The sequence below is a fragment of the Patiria miniata genome, unplaced genomic scaffold (assembly GCF_015706575.1).
Source record: "Patiria miniata isolate m_02_andy unplaced genomic scaffold, ASM1570657v1 HiC_scaffold_20, whole genome shotgun sequence".
NCBI classification, from domain to species: Eukaryota; Metazoa; Echinodermata; class Asteroidea; order Valvatida; family Asterinidae; genus Patiria; species Patiria miniata.
In genome coordinates, this window is record NW_024037059.1 from 7,245,858 (window position 1) to 7,268,453 (window position 22,596).

General features: G+C 43.0%; 5 protein-coding genes and 1 pseudogene across 5 annotated transcripts; 2 read left to right on the top strand and 4 right to left on the bottom strand.

The window, feature by feature from the left end:
* Window positions 1–244: 244 nt before the first annotated feature.
* On the bottom strand, window positions 245–3,834 carry LOC119727293 (methyltransferase-like protein 7A). Its single transcript, XM_038199147.1, has 2 exons — window positions 3,177–3,834; window positions 245–2,807 (listed from the first exon to the last, which is right to left on the bottom strand). The coding sequence occupies exons 1-2, from the start codon at window positions 3,729–3,731 to the stop codon at window positions 2,568–2,570; spliced, it is 795 nt and encodes a 264-aa protein (XP_038055075.1). The 5' UTR covers window positions 3,732–3,834; the 3' UTR covers window positions 245–2,567.
* A 1,582-nt stretch (window positions 3,835–5,416) lies between these two features.
* On the bottom strand, window positions 5,417–8,939 carry LOC119728928 (annotated as a pseudogene).
* Window positions 8,940–8,971: 32 nt separating this feature from the next.
* On the top strand, window positions 8,972–11,071 carry LOC119728927 (protein LEG1 homolog). The gene is made up of 2 exons (XM_038201371.1): window positions 8,972–10,325; window positions 10,541–11,071. Exons 1-2 carry the CDS (start codon window positions 9,251–9,253, stop codon window positions 10,690–10,692), a joined length of 1,227 nt encoding a protein of 408 aa, XP_038057299.1. The 5' UTR covers window positions 8,972–9,250; the 3' UTR covers window positions 10,693–11,071.
* Window positions 11,072–11,075: 4 nt separating this feature from the next.
* LOC119728926 (cyclic nucleotide-binding domain-containing protein 2-like) lies at window positions 11,076–16,434 on the bottom strand. Its single transcript, XM_038201370.1, has 8 exons — window positions 15,733–16,434; window positions 15,391–15,523; window positions 14,644–14,798; window positions 14,091–14,268; window positions 13,173–13,277; window positions 12,679–12,863; window positions 11,979–12,225; window positions 11,076–11,490 (listed from the first exon to the last, which is right to left on the bottom strand). Exons 1-8 carry the CDS (start codon window positions 16,180–16,182, stop codon window positions 11,198–11,200), a joined length of 1,746 nt encoding a protein of 581 aa, XP_038057298.1. The 5' UTR covers window positions 16,183–16,434; the 3' UTR covers window positions 11,076–11,197.
* An 897-nt stretch (window positions 16,435–17,331) lies between these two features.
* Window positions 17,332–19,007, top strand: LOC119728709 (mitochondrial import inner membrane translocase subunit Tim8 A-like). Its single transcript, XM_038201047.1, has 2 exons — window positions 17,332–17,567; window positions 18,079–19,007. The coding sequence occupies exons 1-2, from the start codon at window positions 17,469–17,471 to the stop codon at window positions 18,253–18,255; spliced, it is 276 nt and encodes a 91-aa protein (XP_038056975.1). The 5' UTR covers window positions 17,332–17,468; the 3' UTR covers window positions 18,256–19,007.
* Window positions 19,008–19,302: 295 nt separating this feature from the next.
* LOC119727300 lies at window positions 19,303–22,082 on the bottom strand. The gene is made up of 3 exons (XM_038199152.1): window positions 20,439–22,082; window positions 19,925–20,125; window positions 19,303–19,439 (listed from the first exon to the last, which is right to left on the bottom strand). The coding sequence occupies exons 1-3, from the start codon at window positions 22,012–22,014 to the stop codon at window positions 19,303–19,305; spliced, it is 1,914 nt and encodes a 637-aa protein (XP_038055080.1). The 5' UTR covers window positions 22,015–22,082.
* Between the last annotated feature and the right edge of the window lie 514 nt (window positions 22,083–22,596).

A 22,596-nucleotide genomic window follows, 5' to 3' on the forward strand; every position in this document is an offset into this window, starting at 1 on the left:
TTATTGAATACAGTTGATCACACACTTTTGATTTTAAAATGGATGTGGAGGTTAGATAAACATATGTAGAACAATTAAAATTTCAAAGTGATTAATAAAAATATACATACATGATATCAAATTCTTTCAACTACATGCAAATAAAATTGGAAATCTCTGTTAGCTAATGCAGAAAAATTTAGCATAAGCTTTTTTAAGTCTAAGCAAAGAATTTCAAGCATGGGTACATTCCATGGATTTGTGCTTGCAGGGTCAGTGCACAATTGCTCTGCTGGCACTGTGAGCACAGAATTCTTTGGTTGTTTAGCGGAACTGCACTACATGTTCACGCCTGTAGATTGAACATCAAGCAACACCAAAAAATGCTCTAAATGTAGCTACAGGCCAGCAAACAACCAGGAAAGTCAATTAGCTGGAGTGGGGGAAGGAAGGGCGTGCCGGCGCACTGTGTAATATGAGCCAGCTATTTTTTTGTGGTAAGTGGGCCCACCTTTTTCCTTTTTCCTTTCCTGAGGGGATTTATCAGAAACAACCATTCCTCCACGAAGCCTAGTCCAAAAATGTAAGACTCGCAATACTGTCGTGACTGTAGTGAAAATATGCAATATGCATGAAACAACCAGTCCATTTCTTCAGTATTACACAAGTTATTGTGTCAAACGCAAAAGGTCTGGTACCAAATCTCTACATGTACTTCTATACATTCTCCCTGCAGTCACGCCACCAGATTAACAAATGCTCTGTTTTGTCCAAACAAAATTGGGCGTGTAAATATTATGAACCACGTTTCATTCTCTGTTGCAAAAGATTTTAAAATGCAGTCTAGACATCTGAGTTGAGACTTTACCTTTTGGGAATTTGGGAAACGTTTGCTGGCTAAAGAGTCAGTATTAGTTTTCACATGGTCTGTTTTGCATGTTTTTTGCACTAATGGAATCACTGTTTAATAGGTAAAACCCAGTAAATGGTGCAGAACTACATTTATGCTTGACTGAAGTTAATGCAAACCAAAACGCACTGAATAACATCTACACACAAAAACTAACACTAATGTCAGTAAAAAGATAAATTTAAAGTAAAAGTAAACCTGCTGAATAAACTTGAAATGCAAATTTGTGTCTGAATTTTTTTTTCTTTTTAAACCTTTAATTAAAGGCATTGCATGAAGCATGAATATCACAGGCATTAGCGTCTAGCAAAACTTGCAAAATAAGATGAGTTCTAAATATGTGTAGTTTGCTCGGAAAAGTTTCAACATGCCATATTTACTCTACAATGTGTTGATATATTTTGAATATTGAAATGTCACTGCAATTTAAACTTTATCACAACTAAAATATATGCTTTTGAATCGTCACAACTTGAACTAGAATGGTAGTGATGCTAAATAAAGTTAAAAGAGTTACGCTTAAACAAATTAAATGAGATGTTTGGTATTACATGAAAAATTAACAATCTGGTAAAAAAAAAATTAGTAACAAGAAAGATTAACAATTTGCGAGTAAAAAAGGTAATATATTTCAAAAGGATACTATTTTACTATACTACTTTTGATGTTCTAACTGAACAGCTGCACATCCTTTTCTCATTCCAAAATTTGAATACAGCTGCGATTTTTTTCTTCCTTACTCTAGGCTTAAACTGAAAGCATTTGGTCATTTCATATTTTGAATTAAAATGTGACATCCCACGCTAAAGCTACACACTTCACAATCAATGTTTCAGCTGCCTTTAACACAAATTTTCAGTCCCTCAAAGGAAATTCTAATCTGACCTTTTTTTCTCGGATAACATTTTTTCACTGTTTCACTTTTCAGAGGTTTTTTTTTCAAAAAAATATTGCTGCGATATTCCAGTTTGCTATGTTTACATCAATGTGAAGGAGGCCCTCTAGTGACAGCACAAACTTGCCTTGTCACCGGAAGGATCCTTCCAAATGGCAAGCTTCATATTGGTGCAACATTATTCCACAAAAAAAATCTCTAATAGAAATATCAACACATTTCTAACAGTGTTCATATGATAGTTGTCTAATATCTAAGAAACAAGACACCATCTCAATTTTGTTGTTTATATATTTGTAAAGTAGCATCAGGATACTACATTCATTCCCCAGTCTGACATCTTTCTAATTAATTTGATGATCGTACACTACAATGTACCTATTCCAAATACTCATGTATTATGTACAAGAGTATTTAGTCAATTTGCTGTTATGCTCGGGCCCAATTTCATATGGCTCTGCTAACCACAGAATTCTGTGTGTTGGATCACCATTCTGTGCTAACAGTAACAGTGTTAGCAAAAAAATATATGCTATTACCTAGTAAGCACAGAATCCTTAGTTACAGGATGTGTGCACATGCATTTAAACACCAAAAATCCTCGCTAACCCATGAAATATATGCTTACGGTAAGCACGGAATTGTCTGCTGCAGTAAGTGGAAAGTTTTCGCTTATGGTAAGCAGAGCCATGAAATTGGGCCCAGGTCACACTGTAAGACTGGTACAAGCTACCGTCAAGCAAACCCCTTTTTTTCTGTAAATCTCAGACATGGTTTTATGAACTACTTGGTCGCCATTCCCATCACATGGGGTCGTATGACGCGAGGAAGTGTAGGATGAGCCAAAAACTTCTTATAGCTGACTCTGGAGAAGCCAGCCCGATCTACCTCCGGCCAGACTTTCCTGACCAGTTGACAGCCGTCGCCTACATAGGACCAGACGGGACGGAGAACCCATTGCAGTGTGCTGGTCCAGGTTTCAGGATCTGCGGCGATGTGGTCTAGAAAGTAGAACTTCCCTCCCTGGAAAAAGAATGGCAACATGAGAAATTAAACTGGTATGCTTTTGTTTTGTTGTTGAAATATATATAGTGATGATGAAAATTATGGTTGACAAGAATTTAGAGGCCACATTATACTGTAGCCCAGGTGGACTCCCTTTCCTTCCTACGTACGGAGGGACTTTGTCCAACCTGGGCTAGGTGATACTGACACTAATACTACTAGTGATAGCGTAAACATAATTAATTGTACTGAGCTTGAGTAACTCCACCTTAACAAGCTCATCAGGAATTCACATGTAGCATTTTCCTGATGAGCTTGTTAAGCTGGAGTTACTCAAGCTAAATTAATTGTAATTTTTTGTATGAATATCGCAAAGCTCCCACATACAGGTTTTAGCACTCTCTTTGTCTCCTGTAGTACTGCATCGATATCCCTGACACTGCAAAGCACCAATGTGCAGACCACAGCATCCACACTGCAGTCCTCCACATGGTCCCGTAGATCCTCCCCGTAAGCTATCACCGTGCGCTGCAGGCGAACCCGCGGGAAGTGCTCGGCGACGCTCTTCTCCAAATAGCCGACGAAATTCTTGTTCGGTTCGACCGCGATGACCGTGGTGCCGTCGGGGTAGAACTTGAAGTTAGCTCCCGAACCCACCCCGATCTCAAGCACGGTAAGGGAGGGTTGTGCTTCCCCGTTCGCAGAGCTTCCATCCACCGGCTTTTCGCGGAGGGAGTCCAGCTGGTCTTTCATGTCTTTGAGGAGTTCTTGCTTGAAGCTCGCCATCGCCTTGTTGTAGTTGATCGTTATGCGCGCAACCACCCATGGAAAGATATGGGGAAAAGCGATCGTTTTCAGCAAATGAAGAACTAACAGTACAACCACGACAAGTAGAACAGGGACGACATAGTCCAAGAGACCAGCTAGGGGAGATTTTTCCATGTTTTTTTGCGAGGATCTTCAACGAAGAAGCACTGAAATTAAGTTGTACACCTACACCGGGTACGGGTAAGGTCCAGTAGTGACGCGCTGAGAATAACGGTCGCTGGGTGGCGCTGTTCTTGTTCACCGGATGACAATGCAAAATTCTGACACAGAGCGCCGCCTGTGAAGCTCAAGAGCAAGTCCCCCCCCCCCCCCCCCCCCCACCCCCACCCACTGGAAATTAAAGATTACGACCCCAGGACAACTTTCTGTTCCATTTTACCCAGAGTTAGCCCCGTCAATGTTATTTTATTCCCCTCTCCCAAAACCATCCCTGGGCAGCAGGTCTTAAAGGGAATGTGCATCATTGGCTTTTGCTGTTATTTTTAAAAATGAACTATTTGAGGGGTTAGTATAATAGATCAAATATTGTTGCACTGACATGTTTGAAGTTTTGTGTTCGAAAATGCTGGAAAAGCCAAGAAAAACAAAAACGTTCAAGTAGTCTGGTTCCCTGACTCCACTAAAGATGAAATGGATCAATTTATAGATGCCGGAAAATTGTTGGGTCAGGGAACCAGTCTAGCTGGCCTGCACCCGTTCATGAACATGTAACCAATAGCAAACAACATTTTGACTGAACAAAACGGTAAATTTGGAGCAGAAGTTGAAAAAATAGGTTTTATACAAAATTTATACAAAATTACCATTTTCTTGAAAATGACTTCACACCAAGTGCCATAATTTTACAGGATGCTTTAGACTGTCTTTAACCAACATCCTAGTGAGGTATTTCGTAAAAACTTGGTAGTTTTATTTGTCGATGTTTGCAAATGTTGTATATTCCCTTTAAAATGTAAACCCCGCCAAATAGCAAAATAGTCCCACAAGTTAGGTGGTTGTTGTTTTTTCGAACAAAATCGCCCGAGCTTCAAACCACAGGTCACAAATGCTTGATCTCCATTAATATTTCCACAATCAATCCATCCCAATTATAGGCCGCAAGATCCTCTTAATCAAAATTATATGTGGGAGCACAAAATATTAATGAGCTCGCGAGCACTAATTTACAGCTTTTGGGTGGTGTGCACCCCTGAACTCAAATCATCATGGAGCCCTCATTCCCCCACTCATAAATAGGCTACTTGACTCTTACGTGGTATTTGGTGATTTTCCTCCTGAATACTCCCATCATCCCATTTTATAGCTATGATACTCCCAAGTTCAAGTCTAGTAAGAAAGCCTCTTATTAATGTAACGACAGTGCAAATTAATGCCCATTTCTCGACCTGTAGGCCTAGTGGTCCAGTGTGAGAAGTTGAACCGCTGAAGATCAGTGCCGCGGCCATCCTCCCAAAATTAAACATTTTTTTTATTGGCACGTAACTGGTCGTGCAAAATGTAACTTGGATTTCGTAACAAATACCTGGACGTCTCAGTTCAAAGCCTGGCTGCTGTGTGTATATTGAAATATCCTGTGCGTAATTGTGGTCGACATTACAGGAGGCACCATTTCTGAGGACTTCATTTTCAACTTATAAACCTCTCCAAATTCTGAGAGGGACACGGCCGGAGGGGGGGGGGGCGGGTGGCCTTCTCAAGTTATGCCACTGTTTGTACTTATCGTTTCACTGGAACAGACGGCATACAAATATTGTTCCCTTGCCCAATACAAAAAAATTAGAGCCAATGTAATATTAATACATGTATAGAAGGGTTCCAGTCAGTCTTCATCAAGACATTTGAGTTTAACGTGCCCCCGTCAAACGTTCATCACTCGCGATTTTAGGGTGCCGGCTGGTCGGTCTTCTCAGATGGAGTGTTTAATGGTGTCACAATCAAATCTTAATTAAAGTTTTTTTTCCAACACAATTGAATTTATTAACTTCATAGTGAAACTGAAGAATCAAAATAACAAACTGGGAAATAGCATAGGGAAATAACTGCAAATGCTGGTTTAAAGAGCAATAATTATTTTAGCTATTATCTTCGAGTGAATCATACTTAGTACGTGTCAAAATAACGTAACATAGCATAGGTCCATAATACCACTGCAAATATTGGCTTAAAGAGCAATACTTTCGATCGTACAAGTAGGCCTACATGAGTAAACTTAAGTAACATAATTATTTAAACAGAGAATACATAATTAAATTTTGAGTGTTCGTTTCTATACCCATTTGGCAGAAAGTAATATAGTCATACATTTGATTGGCAGTAAGTGTAAAAGAAAAAAATCTTCAACGTCCCAGCACCGAATGCATCGCTAAAGTAAAAAAAAAAAATTATGCCAATACAATTACTTCGGTGATTTGAAACAAAATAAAAAGAAAGTACGTACATGTAAGCTGTAAAGAAATACTGCATGCGGGCTAGGACTAACATGCAAGAATTATTACGGAGTCTTCTAAATACATAAAGGCATGTTGATTATACGTACAACAAAATAGTCGGCAATATCTGAAAAAGCAAACCAAAACCTGATTTCTTTTTAGAGCATCAATGAAATTCACTACTTGGTAGCCACGCCCATCGCGTGCGGTTCTATTGGAAAGAATGCTGCACCGAGGTTAAGAGGAGCCAGGAACCTTTGACTGTCGGTCTTAGAGAAGCCCGCACGCTCAACATTGATCCAAGGTGTCCTCATCAGCTGACATCCACGGTAGATGTAGGACCAGAGCGGGTTGAGGAACCACTGCAATCTGCTGACAAACGCGCCTGGCTCGCCAGCCACGTGCTCGAGGTAAAAGAACTTGCCGCCCTGTTGGATTCAATTGAAAAAAAAGGCTTCTCTGGTTATAACGACATCCACTGGATGGATTTCGAAATAGTTTAGCTTTCCATGAGTAACGACGCGAAGACAAGGCTCAGGAATGTGTAGTACCGGTCTTCTCGGGCTCCTTGGTAAGACAAATTTCTTAGCCTATAATGCCCACCCATATTTATAATAAAAAAACCTCTCGCCAATAGTGTCGCCCCTAATTCAATTATGGCGAAGCTAATTATCGGTGAAGCAAATAAAGTGTATGAAGTTCATTGAACAGAGGACATGTGTGTTTGGTACAGATCCTGATCCGGATCCTGTGAACTCCCACCGTGTATACTACGGAGCCAAGCTAAAGGGATAAGAAGCCGTTTAGGACTCGAATTATCTAAGGAAATACGATATTGATGTCTTGTGTGTATATAATAAGATCCAAGAATAGATCCAAGAACAAACTTTGACCCAATCCAAACGTCTGGTTGTACTCACTGGTTTCAAAGCACGCTTAGCCTCACTCAGCACAGCATCGATATCCCTGACAGTGCAAAGCACCAATGTGCAGACCACAGCACACGCTGCAGTCCTCCACTTGGCCCCGTAGATTCTCCCCGTAAGCTATCACCGTGCGCTGCAGGCGAACCCGCGGGAAATGCTCGGCGACGCACTTCTCCAAATAGCCGACGAAATTCTTGTTCGGTTCGACCGCGATGACCGCGGTGCCCTCGGGGTAGAACTTGAAGTTTGCCCCCGTGCCCACCCCGATCTCCAGGACAGTCAGCGATGGCTTTTCGTCAGATGCAAGTTTTCCGTTGGCGAGATTCTCACGAAGAGTCTCCATGTCCTTGAAAAGTTCCTGCTTAAAACTTGTCATAGCTTCGTTGTAACGCCTCGAAAACCAAACCAAAAAGGCTGGGAAAGCGTAGGGTACAAGGAACTTCACCAGCACATGCAATACCAATAGTCCAGCAAGGAATAGCACAGCAGGAACAACGTACTCATTCATATTGCAGAGAGGTCTCGTCCTATAGTTGGAGAAAGGGAGTTTGGAGAAAATGTCGCCTATAACACTGGATAGAAATATGGAGAAACGCCTATAGTGTGAATGCACCTCGCAATGTACGGCAGTGCAGTACATAATGCAGCTGCTGAGCATAACATGTTGGTTTCATTATATTAATACGTGTATGGTATAGACGTGGAGGATCAAAGGTGAAATCTATTGTAATTTATTAAAGGTACTTTCGAGGAATGAAACCACAAAATGTGATTTTCGCTAGAACAGAATTCCAGCGAATTGACTTTTTTATACTCTTGATCGGCCGTATTTAAATATTGACTTACATTGTTACAAACCTTTTTTCCCGTATGAATCGTAGAAAGTTTATGTCGACCTACGACACTTTAAGTGATGCAAAATGAATGTAAGAACTTATTATTCTTAATTTAAAAAGAAAATCGGTCGTAGAACGCAGTGTGACACTTCTGGGGCTCCGTACATAAACCGTATATTCTCACCGCCCTATAGCCCGGCCCTAGTATCCAAGGATTGAAATCACATGTTGACCAATATGTTTTCCTTTCATCGGTGACCCGGCTTCAATACTTAGTATGCGCACAAAATGCACGTTACTGGTCATGTCGGTGAGCTACCCACAATGCTTTGCGAAGTTTGCACTGGCTTCATGTGACGGCGACTGGCTAATTATCGATTGTACCCATCGGCCCTATGCCAAGGCCAGGGGCATGCACCGATAAAGGCCCGGGGCACCGATAAAGGCCCATTTCTTTGAGAGCTCGTGACCCTATTGAACCGTCCCCTTTTGAACAACGCGTGCGCGCATTATTTTGTTTTCACCCACAATGCCATTTTCTTTGATCAAAATAAATGCCGAAGGAGCTGCAACGACGCCAAATTTTGGGGGCTCAAATAGACATGAATTTATAGTAAAATGCGTACATTTGATTTTAATTTGAAAAAGACGGTGCACTTAACGGTGACCATGCAGTCGTAGCAGACGAAGCGCAACCATAAACCACTTAGCACTAATGCTGTGGCACTGGAGGGACAAATGGACGAGCTCATTGGCCATTACTTTTCAATTTTACCAGCAATGGTAGCCAGTAAAGTTAAACACCTCCCCTCTCCGCACCCAAAATTAATCCTAAACCATGGTGGCAATTTATTATCCGACTATAATTGACGTCATTGTAGCTCATCCCCTGGAGGTTATATAAGGTCAACATTGTTTTATAATCTCGGGATTGTCGTTATCAGAATGCCTGGAAGCAAAAAAGTTTCATGTGAAATCTTTATAAAGACAATTTGCTTCAAATATAAAATCAAATTAAGTCGACCAAAACGTAGGGGTCCATGTCACCCGATATCATGGTTTTAAAGCGTGAAAGTGCAGGAGTACGGTTTCCCACTCATTTCCACACTTTTCAATACCTCGGTTTTCAACTAATTTTAGAAGTCCCCCCCCCCCCCCGTCATTGTGTTATTGTGATGTTTACAAAGTGGGTACATAACTACAATGACTTCAGAATTGCCAGACAAGAATTGTAACCTTTGGTCCTGGCATATCGCTGCTTGTACAGAAATATATATTCGACAAGTGTTGTTATTAAACTGCATGCAAGCACTGCCACGGTGCTAGGAACTGTTTACTCACGATTTCAACAGTTCATTGCATGTGCATATAGTCCTTATTTGACTTTATCCAAAGTTGGTTAACTAGCCCACCTGGTACTGTCAATATGAAATAAACACAACATGGCCCTGTCATCTGTGCCATCAGGCGTCAATGTCGTCTGGTTGATCCCAGTTTTTGCCAGTTTGGTTCTACAATGTCTAGCCACGGCAGACAGGGGATCTGACTGCTCTGCCTCCGAGGAAGACCCCAGAGTGGCGCCCATCCCACACTGGGACGAGGCCCCGTCATCGCTGGCCGATTATCCGCGGCATGGCGATCGCACCGTGGTGGATCCCTGGGTCTACACAGACCGTCTCGGGCTGTACAAGATTCTCCTGCGTGCTACCTCCGGGGATCCGACCCTGGGGAAAGCCAACAACACGGCCAACATCCTCTGGGGTCTACCCCTGCAGCACGGGTGGCAATTCAGCTCCGGCCGTCTGCTTGACTTTCCCAACGGTACTCGGTGGCATAGCGGCACCTCTACTATGAGGATGCATAACTCCTGGAATTGCATTTCACCCTTCAGTTGGTGGGCCAGCATGAACTACTACCTATCCGTCTTGCCATTCCTGGGTGCTGTGAAGGCTGGTTTGTTCTCGGAGTGGCCCTACGAGATCGAGTTCACCTTCTCGTCGCATCATCCGCAGGACTACTGCACCAGCCTAGCAACCTGCAATGCGCGGTTTCCATCTGTGATCAAAGACTGGGCAGATTTCTTCAAGATTCTGACATACCGATCAGCTTCTCCTGACCCTTATTACCAAACCACCGCAAACCAGGGCGATAGTTTCAATCTCCCACCATCTCCACCTCCAACGTTTAGCCCGAGAGAGCGAGACATCATCACCAAGCTCTGGGTTGCTCACACCAACTCTCTGGAGACAGCCCAGCCCCTGTTCAACGCCTCTTTGTTGCCGCTCATGCCCGAGCCCGAGCAGATCTTCGGCCTAAGCTGGGCCCATCTCATCGGATACATAGCCACCGTCGACTTCGTCACCGATCTCAACACAACGATCTTGTTCCAGCGGAAGTACCTACCTGGGCGTGTACTCCAACCAGGAGACAGACCGCCCAAGATACCTGATTTCTCCCGAGATGTCAACTTGGCACTGTATATACTCGAAACTGCCCTTAAGATTGACCAACAAACAGGTATTGCCGCCATTTGTACAAAATAAATAAACAAAATGCCGTCTCTATAACGAATGGGTGTGTGTGTTTGGAGGGGGGGGGGTTCAATAAAAGGGGGTTCTTAATCTTATACCTTAAAAAAACTCGGGGCATTATTCGACGCTGCGAATGAATTTTGACAAAGATAATGTTGTTTCTGACGTCTTCCTTGTCATGTGTCTATATCGATTCTCCAGGTGATGCATTGAAGCATGCGTGGCAAGCAGTGATGTGCTCTCCAGAAAGTCAAGCTAGAGGGCGCTCCATGATTGGTAATCTTCTGAGACCTTTTGAAGCCCTGTGGAATTTGGTCGTTCTTCTGTGGCTGTACGTCACGGTTTGTCATTAGTACTCTTGAAGACGAACATTTTTTAAATGAAAATGAAAATCGTTTCGAAATGGTGATTTGATAAGTTTATTTGGGCCTGATGACTTGCCTTTATGTGAAGACTGATAGACAAAAAAAACAGAAGTAATAACTATAGAAGTATATTATGTAACCTATGGAATCGAAAGCGACGCAAATCCTGCAAATATTGTTTACACTTAAAAATGGGTATGTATGAATGAAGTTGAGCAATAGATGTGAATTATACATTAACATAATTGTGCTCTGATTGATTGATTAATTAATTAATTAAGGTATGGATTACAGGTCATCTCACGTTTTCAGCCGAAATGCGAAAATATTAATATAAAGCGAGACGTGCAGTGCAACCACAAAATGATATTTGTTTGGCATCTTCCCATTTAAAAGTCAATAAATAGAATGATTCGAGGAGCACGATTTAAAAATAAAATACAAATGAATTGATATAATTCAAGGCAAGATCATACAAATTCTCAGCAGTGTGCTAGAGTTTATTGTCCTGGCGCAAGATGAGTGGTACGTCTTCAATGGTAGTGTTGTTGGGAATATTGCGTCTCAGCATCAACTCCTTGACCAGTCCGTGCTTGTAGGCCCGCCAGCGCTTGTCCTGTAGATAGTTGGTGAAGGTCTCCTCGTAGGACGGATAGAGCTGCTCCACCATCTGCTGCATGCTCTCTAGGGACTTGCCTCGGTCGTGACGCATGAAGGAGACGCGGGATACCAGGATGCACTCTACTTTGCCGGAAGAGATGATGTGAGTGCGGCGAAGGTCCTCGCCTGCAGAGAGTGGGAAAAGACATAGAGGCTTTCCGCAAACCCCGGCTTTAGTTTTAACTTCGGCTCAATCTCTGGCTCCGGAATCATTTGGAACCCTTTAATGCCCAAACCAAACTGAAAATCTCTACAAATCTGCCACATACTTACTGTAGGATCTGATGTTCCCGAAGGATATATACAGCAACTTAGAGTGGAGACCTAAAATCTCTGGAGGCAGGACAAGAGACGGAGCCGAGGTTTGGAAACGGAAAGACCCAAACAAAACACTTGCTTCATTTTTATGGATGAAGGTTTTCATTTTGCGCACACACTACATAAAGATGTCCTTCGCTAGCGCAAACTGGGGTCTATGGACAGGGTGCAGTGAGGGTATTAAATCTGTGTACCATAAGTCATAATTAAGAAACCTGTGGGGAGGAAGCAATGAGAAAGGTGGTCATCTCGATTGTAATTAGATCATGGTTGGGATCCAGGCTTTGACCACTCACCGACTCCGAAGAATTTACCCCTGCCGATGTTGGCGATGTGCAGCAGTTTCCGGATCAGTCTCTGGTGCTTCTCGGGCTTGAAGCTGTCCGGCACGTTGTGGTCGGCGTCGAGCGGCGGCAGGGAGAGCTTGGTGTCACCGAAGGGCAGCTTGCTCTGTAGGAGCGTCACCTCACGGACGATCTTACAGGTCCCGGACTTGACGAAGTAGATGTCATCATGCGCTTGCGCGAGATCGCTGATGATTGGCTAGAAAAGTTTGTATGGCCAATTGCAGTATATAGAAATTAACTCCGTACGAAGGTATCGACGAACTTAACTGTATGATAAAACTCTGGGTTTTAGGCACGTAGACTCAGCCATCGCATTGTCCGGGGTGCTGTTACTAAGACATAATAATCTCGTTTCACAAACATTAAGGAAACGCAATGCATTTTGGGTAACTTTCCACTCTGCATGATCCTGAAACGTGAATTCTATGTACACACGACGTGCGATCGGTACAAAACTGTCACCATTTTTTAAATCGGGTTTTGTCCTCCGCCTACGTAATTGTATAATCATCATACAGGCTAGGTATGGTGCTGTCCACAGAATGTGAAAAAGAACACGAGCCAGCTCGGGTTTGACTCGAACCAACGACCTCCTGCTTACGTGCAAACATGTATAAACAAACAAGCGGGAGTGAAATTATTAGCCTACCGTGTTTGGTGGAAATTCCACTAGTTTTGCCCTGTCGTTGGTGGCGCTGAGCTCTTCCTCAGACCAGTGACCTAACGCCGCCAGCGACCGCAGTGCGCTCATGCGGGTGTCCCATTCCTGCTGGTAGCTCCGCCGCAGGACCTGGTCGAAATCCGGCTTGTCCAGTATCAGGAACTCGGCATCGCCTTATGTCATAGATGTATCAAGAGGAACAAGGAACAGTAATCTTTAAAAAAAAAAAAATGTCAGGAATTTCCAGATGACATTTTGCTGTGGGGTCCCGACATGGGACGCTGCTTACAATGTGCACGACTCTTCGTATATATACCAAATTTGACAGGCGGCCTTTGCGCCAAAAAACACAATGCTAGCAACATTTCCAATGGTGTAGACATAGGACACGGCAACCGCGGAACACGCAGAGGGGATGCAGCTGGAATATTTTTGCATTCAGAAAATCTTGTAACAATTTGAGACGAAAACCAAGAGTCTACCTTTGCAGCTTATTGTGGCCGTCCTTTTGGATCCGTGAAGCAGCGACAACTCCCCGAATGACGAGCCTGCCGTGTGCTCCCCCATCATGTGCGTGTTACGCTCACCTTTAAGGTAATCAAACAGAGGTTTCAATACGGTGAAGTTCAACTTTTACATGACTTATTTTCAATCCGATCTTTGGCGCTTGTGATCAATCATGAGTCACTGAACAACATTTAAGGATGATTAATTGAATAGCGTCTTGATCACAGACTACCATTATTTGTCTGTCATCCCCATTGATCTCCATGGAGATCAATGGTTATCCCCGTGGGTCAGACTAGTCTGGGGATCAGACATTCACATAAGCAGAGAGCTAGATCCACGGTTGAACATCTGACATATCGTAGCATGTAAAGCTTATGCGACCCTGCGCGCCAGCCAATCGGAGTGGTCTTTTGAGACTGTGACGTCACTTCGATCAGAAATTTGGAATAAGCTGTTGACTGGTCAACGGGTTACGGAAAGCCGTAATAGTCTGAATGGTCAGAGTCTGGAGGCCCAGACTCAATATTGTTTTGCATGATTAATCGCCGAATCTGCTCGCATATCATAGACCCTTGCTGTGCAAGGGGATATTCCATAGACTATGGTCAGACTGTCTGTCTTGTTGTACGTATGACCCACTGGTCAGTTCCCCTTGTAAAATCAATTCAAGTCAATTCAATGATGGTTTATTAAAACATATTTTCAGTTACAACTGAATTGTACATGTTAACAAGGATGATCTTTTAAAAAATAACGTTTTAATTTTTGTTAACAACTTAAAATAAGATAATAATGCTTAAACACAATATGATAAAATATATATAAAATAAACATTAAAAAACATGTACATTTAAAAATACTTTGAAATATTAAAGTATCATTAAACTCACCCGTCCGTTTGTCCTCCTCCGTGACCTCCACGGTCACCGCCCCGGACAAGATAAAATAAAACGACAGACCGGGATGGCCCTGCTTGACAATGACTCTGCCGTCCTCGAACGACTCGAAATGCAGTACGCAGGACAGCTCCTGCTTGGCCGTGGTAGAGTACCGCTCGAAGCATTTCAGCTGTGATGGAAAGTCAAGCGATGGAAACACTGTCAGCAGGACTAGACTTATCTTGTCAAGCTGGACCCACAAGTCCCAGTTTAGGACATTAGTTATACTCAGTGACTCAGTCAGTCAGTCAATCAGGCAGGCAGGTATAGGCTCAATCAATCATTTAGTCAGAGGACAGTAGACTGGTCATTCTGGTCCAGCCAAGTCCAGGCAAAAAAAAAAAATGCTCAGAATTGTTGATGCACGTGGCGGATCCAGGATTTTGCAAAAGGATTTAGGTGGCTGGGTGAATGCCCCCTTTTTAAAGGGATTGAATTTGGGGTTAATGTCTGAACGTCAACACATGTCATGTCATTGTCATCGTCGTCCGAAAAACGAACAAACCTTGTCCACGAAACTGAAGATGTAAGCCAGGTCCTTGGGTGATCTCTCCCATGGGTTCTTGCGCATGGTCAGCTTGACTGCGGCCGGGAGTGTGCTGACCGACTGGACGTTTGCCTTGAAGGCATTCACGTTGAATGTCAGGCTCGTGTCGTGACCTGCAATGATTGTACTTTTTTTCAGAATCGTTTAGGTGATTGAGAAGCGAATGAGAATACGGTATCTTCATTGAGGTCAATAGGAAACCGCTTGGTGCGAAAGAATGAATATCAAACATAACTTTGCCAGTTTGAGTAAGCTATCTCCTTTGTTTTGTTTCTTTCATTGCATTTTAGAGTGTGTCTCTCATACAGTACAATTTGACCCACTTCAGAAATCAGAATTTAATAGGCGTTGAGGGTCGGATTGCGATTGAATGTCTTTAAGTATTCCGAGTCGGGAGTATTGCCTATAGGAAAACAACCGTGAAAGCTAAAACAATCTCAGTGTTTGCTATATGGACTAAAGACATCCCGTTTGTTACAAAGTGCAGGAAAACAATTTTGGTTGGATTATCTTGTTTTAATAGTGGTATAGACGATTCGAAAAAAAACTTACTTAACTTTTTAGAATGAATAATACAGCACGGTTGTGTAATCCCTTGCCAATGTGATGGGTATCACTACTTGTATACACTTCTTTCATAACCTAACATTGTGTTGCCTCTTAAGTATTTTGTGCATACTATTATTTTATGAATAACTTTTTTACCATCTTCATGTTCCACTGTGTAGGATTTCTGTTCCCCTTCTTGCTTGGTCGTAGACAGCATCTTAGCCCATTTCAAGTTGTGTTTGATGGTGTTGGCAATGGCGCGGAATCTCTCAAGTGGGGTCCGCGCAGACTGCAGAGGTATATGGGAATTGGTTTAAGCATCTCAAAACTGCCGTAACTTCCAAAACATGTACCAAGAAACACCAAATGTTTAAAATAAAACAGGCAAGAACTTTCATAATCACGCAAGTTAAAAAGTCCTTTACGCCTCTGCGGGGGGGGGGGGCACTTTGACACGGATATTTGAGCATTGTAAAGCAGGAAGCTTTGTATACGAACCTGAAGCGCTCGTCTCTGTGTCGAGCTGTGATGCAGCAGTGGCGGCGTGTTCAAAGGCGGCATCGTCTGGACATCTACAACTGACGACTCCCGTCTCCCCCTTTGCCCTTCCGGCTCATCCCCCTCCGTGGCTGCTTTCGCTTCGCTAGGTTTTGCTTCCTCGGTCTTTACCTCTGTGTGTCCATCCTCCTTGCTCGCCTCGGGACGCTCGTCAGCCCTCTCCGGTGCACCATCCTCCTGCCCGCTGCCTTGATCCTCGGACTCTTCCCCACTGCCCTCCGAGCTACCGCTGTAGCTCTCCACAGGGGCCGGTGGAGGTGGTGGAGGTGGTTCAGATGGCAACACGTCCGTGATGGTTGCCCCGCGGCGCTTCTTGAGCGCTGGGTTCATGTAATCCTGCTCGTCATCGTCCTCACCGGAGACAAGATTCGTCTTCGACTCGGAGTCCATATTTAGCCCCTCACCTTCTACTTGATTTCAGCTTTTAACATGCAACTATAGAACCATTTAAATGGTTTGCCCTACTTCACCATGATGCTGCTTTTGCCACCTGTATCAATATTTGAGCTATTTAATATGCAGTTTCTATTGCACGGGTATACCTTTTTCTCCATGTGCTCACATTCTCGCCCTCTAAGTCGATGATTATAAATTCACACCACAAGAAGCGAGTGTGTAACCCAGTTTCGTGCGTCGTTGCTACATGGATACGTGAAAACAAATATTCACTGCATTGTGACGTATTGCGGGGTGGCTTGAAAACATTTATCCAATCAGCGCTGTGTATGTTATACATTGGTTTAGAAAACAAGTGAATTTACATGAATTTGGGGGTACGTAAGACGTTTCGTTGTGCCACTTACTAAAGTACAATCTACAAAAGAAACTTAATGGACCTTTCCCCCGAATACAAAGACCGTAAGCAGTATAGTAAGCACAGCAAATAGTACAACCAAAGTGAAAAATTTGCAAATGATGACGTCACAATGTAAATCTCCGTTAACGCGCTTCTTTTGTGCATATCCAAAGGGACATGATTGGCAACGTCTGCGTTGTTCACATAAGTTGAAAGCACCGCCGCAAAACTAGTATAATCAACAGATACATCCGAATTATTTCATGATAATTATGATGATGGAATGAAGGCATTATGACCATGTACATGAATAGAAATAGCAACCAGTTTTCCAGCCGTGCGCATCGATCCATCTCGGAGGACTTTGACTGATAGGACCTATCTGAGAATAACAAACCCATTAGAAATGTGTGATAAAGGAACTTAAACCAGAAAAATTCTCTTTACAAAATCAAAATGCTGCTGTGCGATGAACATTTTAGTTAAATTACATCCAGGCCCGGCCGGGTGACTATCTGTAAACCGTGCTCCCTTTCACTTTTCCAACGCTATGGCGCATGTAGACCCAGACATTTATTTTTCATGTTTTTGAATGTAGAAATTTGTTCTTTAAATTTCTTTCTCTTAAACACAATGTAAGAAGGGAAATATTGTGTACATGTACATTGTATGTGCTGAGCTCGCAGATTTTGTCCGTAGAGTAGTACTAGGCTCAGAGGCCGGCCGAGGACTGATTAATAAGTCTAGCCTATCTGCCCGCGCAGTGTGTCAAAGGTCAAACATGTGAGAAATCGAATCGGGTGCACGCAATCGCTACAGTTTTGTAACACTTCTTGTCCCATTTCGCTTTACATTGTGGAGTTCAGCAGAATATTCAAAGATGTCTTTTGACAGTTCGTCATTTGGTGGCGGGGCAGATGGCGAAGACGCAGAACTGAAGGCCTTTCTTGCGGTAGAAGGCCAAAAAGCAAAATTCCAGGTGAGGCAAATGTGAAACTACACTGCACCTATTTCGTGAAGAATTGTTCCTCGCTGCACTGCGTGCCGGCTTGTGAATTTGGGTTGAATCGTCACACAACAAATCATCTGAACATTAATTTTTAAAGAATACAAAACAAAACACCTAGGCCACTTATTATTTAAATTATTTTTATGTTCATTTATTATTTCAAGAAGTTCAAACATATTTTTATATTATATCTTCATTAATATTATGATCACCGCATCATAGACTTGGGTCTAGAAATTATGTGTAGGCCCTAGGAATATGCTAAAGAATTTTCTGTATGTATCATTACCAACATAATGTGTACATATCCCCAATGCAAGGTGGCAATTATAAAATGTACTACTACTAGTAGTAGTAGGCCTACTACTTAGTACTAGCATTGATTTTTTTTTTTACATAGGCCTAGGCCTATTGTCATGATTGTTCCTGTAGTTTAATAATTACTAATGCAGTTTTTGCCCTTTTCATCTTTTTTTTTCAGAACCAAGTTCACATGTTCACCGACGTTTGCTGGGACAGGTGCGTGGACAAACCCAGCAACAAACTGGACAGCAAGACGGAGACCTGCCTGGTCAACTGCGTGGAGAGGTTCATTGATTCAACACTGGCAATGACCAATAGATTCCAGCAGCTAATCAACAAACAAGCCGGACAATGATGCTAGTGGGCCATTGATGTCTGTGACTGTGAACCAAATTGGACAGATGCCAACATTGATGAGAATGGACTCAGGATAGTAACTGTTGAATGCAAAGAGGGTGGATCCAAACTTCAAAGGGGCATGTCTTCCTTTTGTGATTGACAGCTGTGCACAACAGTCCTACAATAATGGCATCTTCACTTTGATCCACATAAACCATCAATCTAAAGCTATAATTCGTTGCAGAAATATATGCATTTTTAATTTCCTTTGGGGTTGATCATTGCAGTGGGTTGTGTGCGACTGGTTTTATAGCAATTTTCAAGTTTTATGAAAGTTTCATTTTGCAAAAAAAACCTTGTGGGAGGCCTGTCTGCAATAACAGTGTTGAATCCGAACTGTGCAAACTGTATGTAGTTCTTGGTATAGGCCCTGGCTGCATGCACATTTCACGAGAGGTCTTGAATAAAAACACACACCTCAAAGATAGCAGCCATGCAAAAGATCTTTTTTGGGGGGGGGGGCTTCAAGAATTATGTCACATACAACATATGTGGTATTAGAAGAGATTCTTTATGTTGAATCTACAATTATAACAATGTGATGAATTTAAGAAACTTAGTACTATAGTAAAACACCGAAAGTGATATACTGGTGACAAAAATTGTACCTGTATCAGTTTCTGTACAATTTGAATTTAATAATGGAATATTTTCACAATAGCCTGTTTTTAGAAGGAGAATAAATTAAAAGTTGTTTGTTCAATACTACATGTATTTTGAAAAGACCCATTATTTCAAGCAGAAACATGACTAGCCAAAATTCATGTGTACTGTACATGCGGCTTGCTTACAATTCCAGTTATGTTTACATAATTATGCTTTATGCTAAACCCAACATACGAAGTACGTGCATGAGTTTATTCTTTCATTCCTACATTCCCCAAACCCCTCTCGCGTCAAGTTTCTCGCCCAAAGAAATGTTCAAGCATCGTATTTTAAAGTATATCTAAAGTTGGTCCTCGGTTGCAGACAACCACTGTATGTTGCTAGGGTTTGTTGCCTGCTAAAATAAGAAGACCGGTAGCCCGTCGTTGCGCGCCATGTGGAGCAGGCAGTCCAGAATCACCAACATGTCCAGGACTTCCACGACCGGACACAGGCACAATACGCCTCGCTTCAACTCGCTCGGGTTGCTCCAACCTGAAAGCCGGGGACAGAAACAAGAGGTCATGTGTTGAATTGTAGGTCTTGAAGTTGAACACTGCCTTTTTAAACTAAAGACGATCTTTGCTTGTGTGATGAAAAAAATTAGCAGTTTACAATGCACTTCAATGATGGTCGTCGGGACTTAGTACTCTTGTTGCAAATTTATAATTCATTGCTTATAGAATTGAAAGTGTTACACGACTTCTGTTAACCTTAAACCAAACAATATATCAGTTACAGAAGGAAGCAATCAATGAATATAATTAGTGAAAACGAAACGGACGGTCTAAGTGATGAGTCTTGGCTGTTTTCATATGTTCTGTTGTGGGCAGGCGGCACACAAAAAAAATGGTCAAGCTAATCAAACTTCAGATTCGAACGTCAACCAACGCATCTCATCTGGAAGGTTTAGGTGACGGATGTCTTGTCTCATTTCAGATCAGCTGTGAGCTGTCATCATTTGATTTTCCTAACATTACCTCTCTTCAAAGCTTCAGCCTGAGCCGACTCCACATCTTGGAAAATGCCGTGACGGGCAATCGTGTCGGCAACGAACTGCGCATGTCGTCCCCTCAGCCACCCGTAGCCTCGGAGCACGTCCATCAACAGCTCGTATCGCCGAAGGAGCACGGACCGACAGTCTTGGTCTGGGTGCGTGCGGATCATGATCTCCAGGTTTCCTTTGGGGGAAATGAGAGAATAAACGAAGCATTTGCGATTGTAGTAGCGCCGTTGGCCATTTTTTTGTAATAGCAAACCGTCACTTGCTATAGAGTCGCTATCATATGTTATCTTAAGATTAAAGCTATCACCTCTCGATCATTGTAACCCCCGTTTTCAGAACATTTAAGTCTATACCGACGTCTTTAAGACATCCTTAATTTGTTGATTAACCATGTGATTTTGATTTAGGTGTTTCTTTGTAAAGATGAGTCGAGTTATCGGCAAACAAAAATATCAGATAAAAGTACTTTTAATCGTTCTTTTTTTCACCTAAATTGTAGCCGTATAAAATCTCTCTCCGTTGAAAGACGAACGCGAGGATGCGCCGTTCGGTTTGGAAGGCAATCTCGCCCAGAATCGTCTTGTTCGTAGAACCATCCACCACTCTTGCAATACCAGTCTCTTCAGCTGAATGGAAGGGATACTGCGTCAGTGGCGTTGGTGTGACCGATTGCTCCCTCATTATCATCAGGTCATCAACTGCCTCATCTTCATCCTGTAAGGAATTCAGAGCTGCAAGTCTACGAGATGCGGCGATGGCTTTCCAGATCCTGAACCGCTTGGCGGCGTTCTGACGCGTCCTGGTCATGCGGCTCCGCATCTCGGCGTGTTGGCCGCTGAGAGCCTTCACTGCCTTCTCCATCCGCTGAATTCGAGTGTCTAGGCGCCCCGTACTCTCGTCAAAGGAATCTGTGTTCACTTCTGCTCGTTGCAAGTTGGAGCCAACTGGAGTGGTAGGGACGCTTCGGTTGTCTATTAGTTGCCTGGGACCTTCCGTTAACAATGTCACATCTCCTTGCAGTGCCACTGGGTGTTCCATATCCTTCTTTGATGACGAAAAAGGTGGATTGAAGGAACCATTTGAACTCTGACTGGGCCATTGGTATGTATCTTCATTTTCACGTAGTCGTGCATTTGATTCAGGACTTTGAAACTTGGAATCCTCGTCTCCGGATTTTGGCGTCACTTGATGTCTCATGGCTTTCTTCGTTGACGAAAAAGGTGGATGAAAGGAACCATCTAAATTTGGGCTGGGCCATTTAGAGGTATCGTCATTTATACTCTGTCCTGGATTGGAGTCAGGTGTTTGAAATTTTGAATGCTCATAATTGGACTTAAGCGTTATCGGATATTTCATTTCTTTCTTTGATGACGAAAATGGCGGATTGAAGGAACCATCCAAACCCTGAATGTGCCTGTCTGAGGTATCGTCATTGTCAGTGCGTCGTACATTGGAGGCTGGAGTTAGAAACCTAGAAGACTCATCTTTATTAAACTTCACAGCAAATTCCATATCGTTGTTGGTTTGTAGTCTCCGAGGTACGTCATCTGTAGCAGCATTGCTTTGGTCTGCGAATGCCGGAATTGCTCGCTCATCAGTTGCCCGAGCCGACATCATCATAGACGTTAGCTCATACACAGCATCCATGTCATCGCCCAGCAAACCCTTGTCCCCAAACCACGAGATGACAGTGCCAATAAGCGCTACCTGCTTCAGCTTAGAATTCGTCTGCAACAGGTTCAGCTTCTGCCTCAGTAGGCGATTCTCTTCGTTGAGCTCACGGACCTCTTGCTTCAACTGACGGGTCGTCTCGGAGTCTTCTCCCGGTGCTGAGTCTGGAATCGGACCGACCAAGCCGGCGATTGCCGTGGACGGAGGTGATACCTCGTGGCCACTGTCTACCGGTGTCCCGTCATCAGTAGTTGCTTGTGCTTCGGCTCCAGGCGTCATGATGTCAGATAGTCGCATTGGAGGCATACCGGCTTCGGGAGTCCAGATATCGGTCAGTCGTAACGGCGACATGGCGGTTGCATCTGGGCTCCCGAGCAAGCTATCCTGCGCCATTTGAGTTCAAAACTTCTCCTTAGTCATATTTTTTTAAGTGATAGAATTCTTTCCCAATAACACTTCTTTTGCCACAGGACCGGCCATTGCAATAAACATTTTACGGCACAGAATATTATGGTCCTTCCCAATTCAGTACATTAACAGCGGGGAAGTAGGCGCAACTTCTGCTTGCACGCGCGTTAAACATTGCGTCCAAGGGAACGCGCTGACACCGTTTTCAGTTCAATAAGGAAGTGATGGCACAATCATTATGCCCTGGGCAATTGTGACGTCATTTCAAGGAATGTTCAAAGAATGACGTACGCGCGCGTTGCTTCGGTAGCTTCTGGCCATAGATATAGAATTTTTGTTTTATATCTATGCTTCATAGTTGAAATCAAAAGTTATTATGCCGTGTTGGCGAAAATAATTATGTTTGAGCATGAGCCATGAGGGCGCTGTAACGACACATTTTAAATGCAATTATAAATCTTACAATTATAGAGTATACAAATGTATTTTTTTGAGCTCTACCAATATAAGAATATTTTCGTCAATAACCTGGGATTCGTGCGTTTCTTCCCCGAAATGGGGTTGTTT

Bases quoted from the DNA above. Each gene is read 5' to 3' on its own strand.
- LOC119727300 (XM_038199152.1), bottom strand. From the start codon at position 22,014: ATGGCGCAGGATAGCTTGCTCGGGAGCCCAGATGCAACCGCCATGTCG. The intron at 20,126-20,438 runs GTGAAAAAAAGA...TTTCCCCCAAAG, and splicing joins TTTATACGGCTACAATTTAG to GAAACCTGGAGATCATGATC. The intron at 19,440-19,924 runs GTAATGTTAGGA...CCCGGCTTTCAG, and splicing joins GGCTGAAGCTTTGAAGAGAG to GTTGGAGCAACCCGAGCGAG.
- LOC119728926 (XM_038201370.1), bottom strand. From the start codon at position 16,182: ATGGACTCCGAGTCGAAGACGAATCTTGTCTCCGGTGAGGACGATGAC. The intron at 15,524-15,732 runs GTTCGTATACAA...ATACCTCTGCAG, and splicing joins CACAGAGACGAGCGCTTCAG to TCTGCGCGGACCCCACTTGA. The intron at 11,491-11,978 runs GTGAGTGGTCAA...CACTCTCTGCAG, and splicing joins GGGTAAATTCTTCGGAGTCG to GCGAGGACCTTCGCCGCACT.
- LOC119728927 (XM_038201371.1), top strand. From the start codon at position 9,251: ATGGCCCTGTCATCTGTGCCATCAGGCGTCAATGTCGTCTGGTTGATC. The intron at 10,326-10,540 runs GTATTGCCGCCA...TCGATTCTCCAG, and splicing joins TAAGATTGACCAACAAACAG to GTGATGCATTGAAGCATGCG.
- LOC119728709 (XM_038201047.1), top strand. From the start codon at position 17,469: ATGTCTTTTGACAGTTCGTCATTTGGTGGCGGGGCAGATGGCGAAGAC. The intron at 17,568-18,078 runs GTGAGGCAAATG...TTTTTTTTTCAG, and splicing joins GCCAAAAAGCAAAATTCCAG to AACCAAGTTCACATGTTCAC.
- LOC119727293 (XM_038199147.1), bottom strand. From the start codon at position 3,731: ATGGAAAAATCTCCCCTAGCTGGTCTCTTGGACTATGTCGTCCCTGTT. The intron at 2,808-3,176 runs GTATGTGGGAGC...TTCTTTTTCCAG, and splicing joins CAAAGAGAGTGCTAAAACCT to GGAGGGAAGTTCTACTTTCT.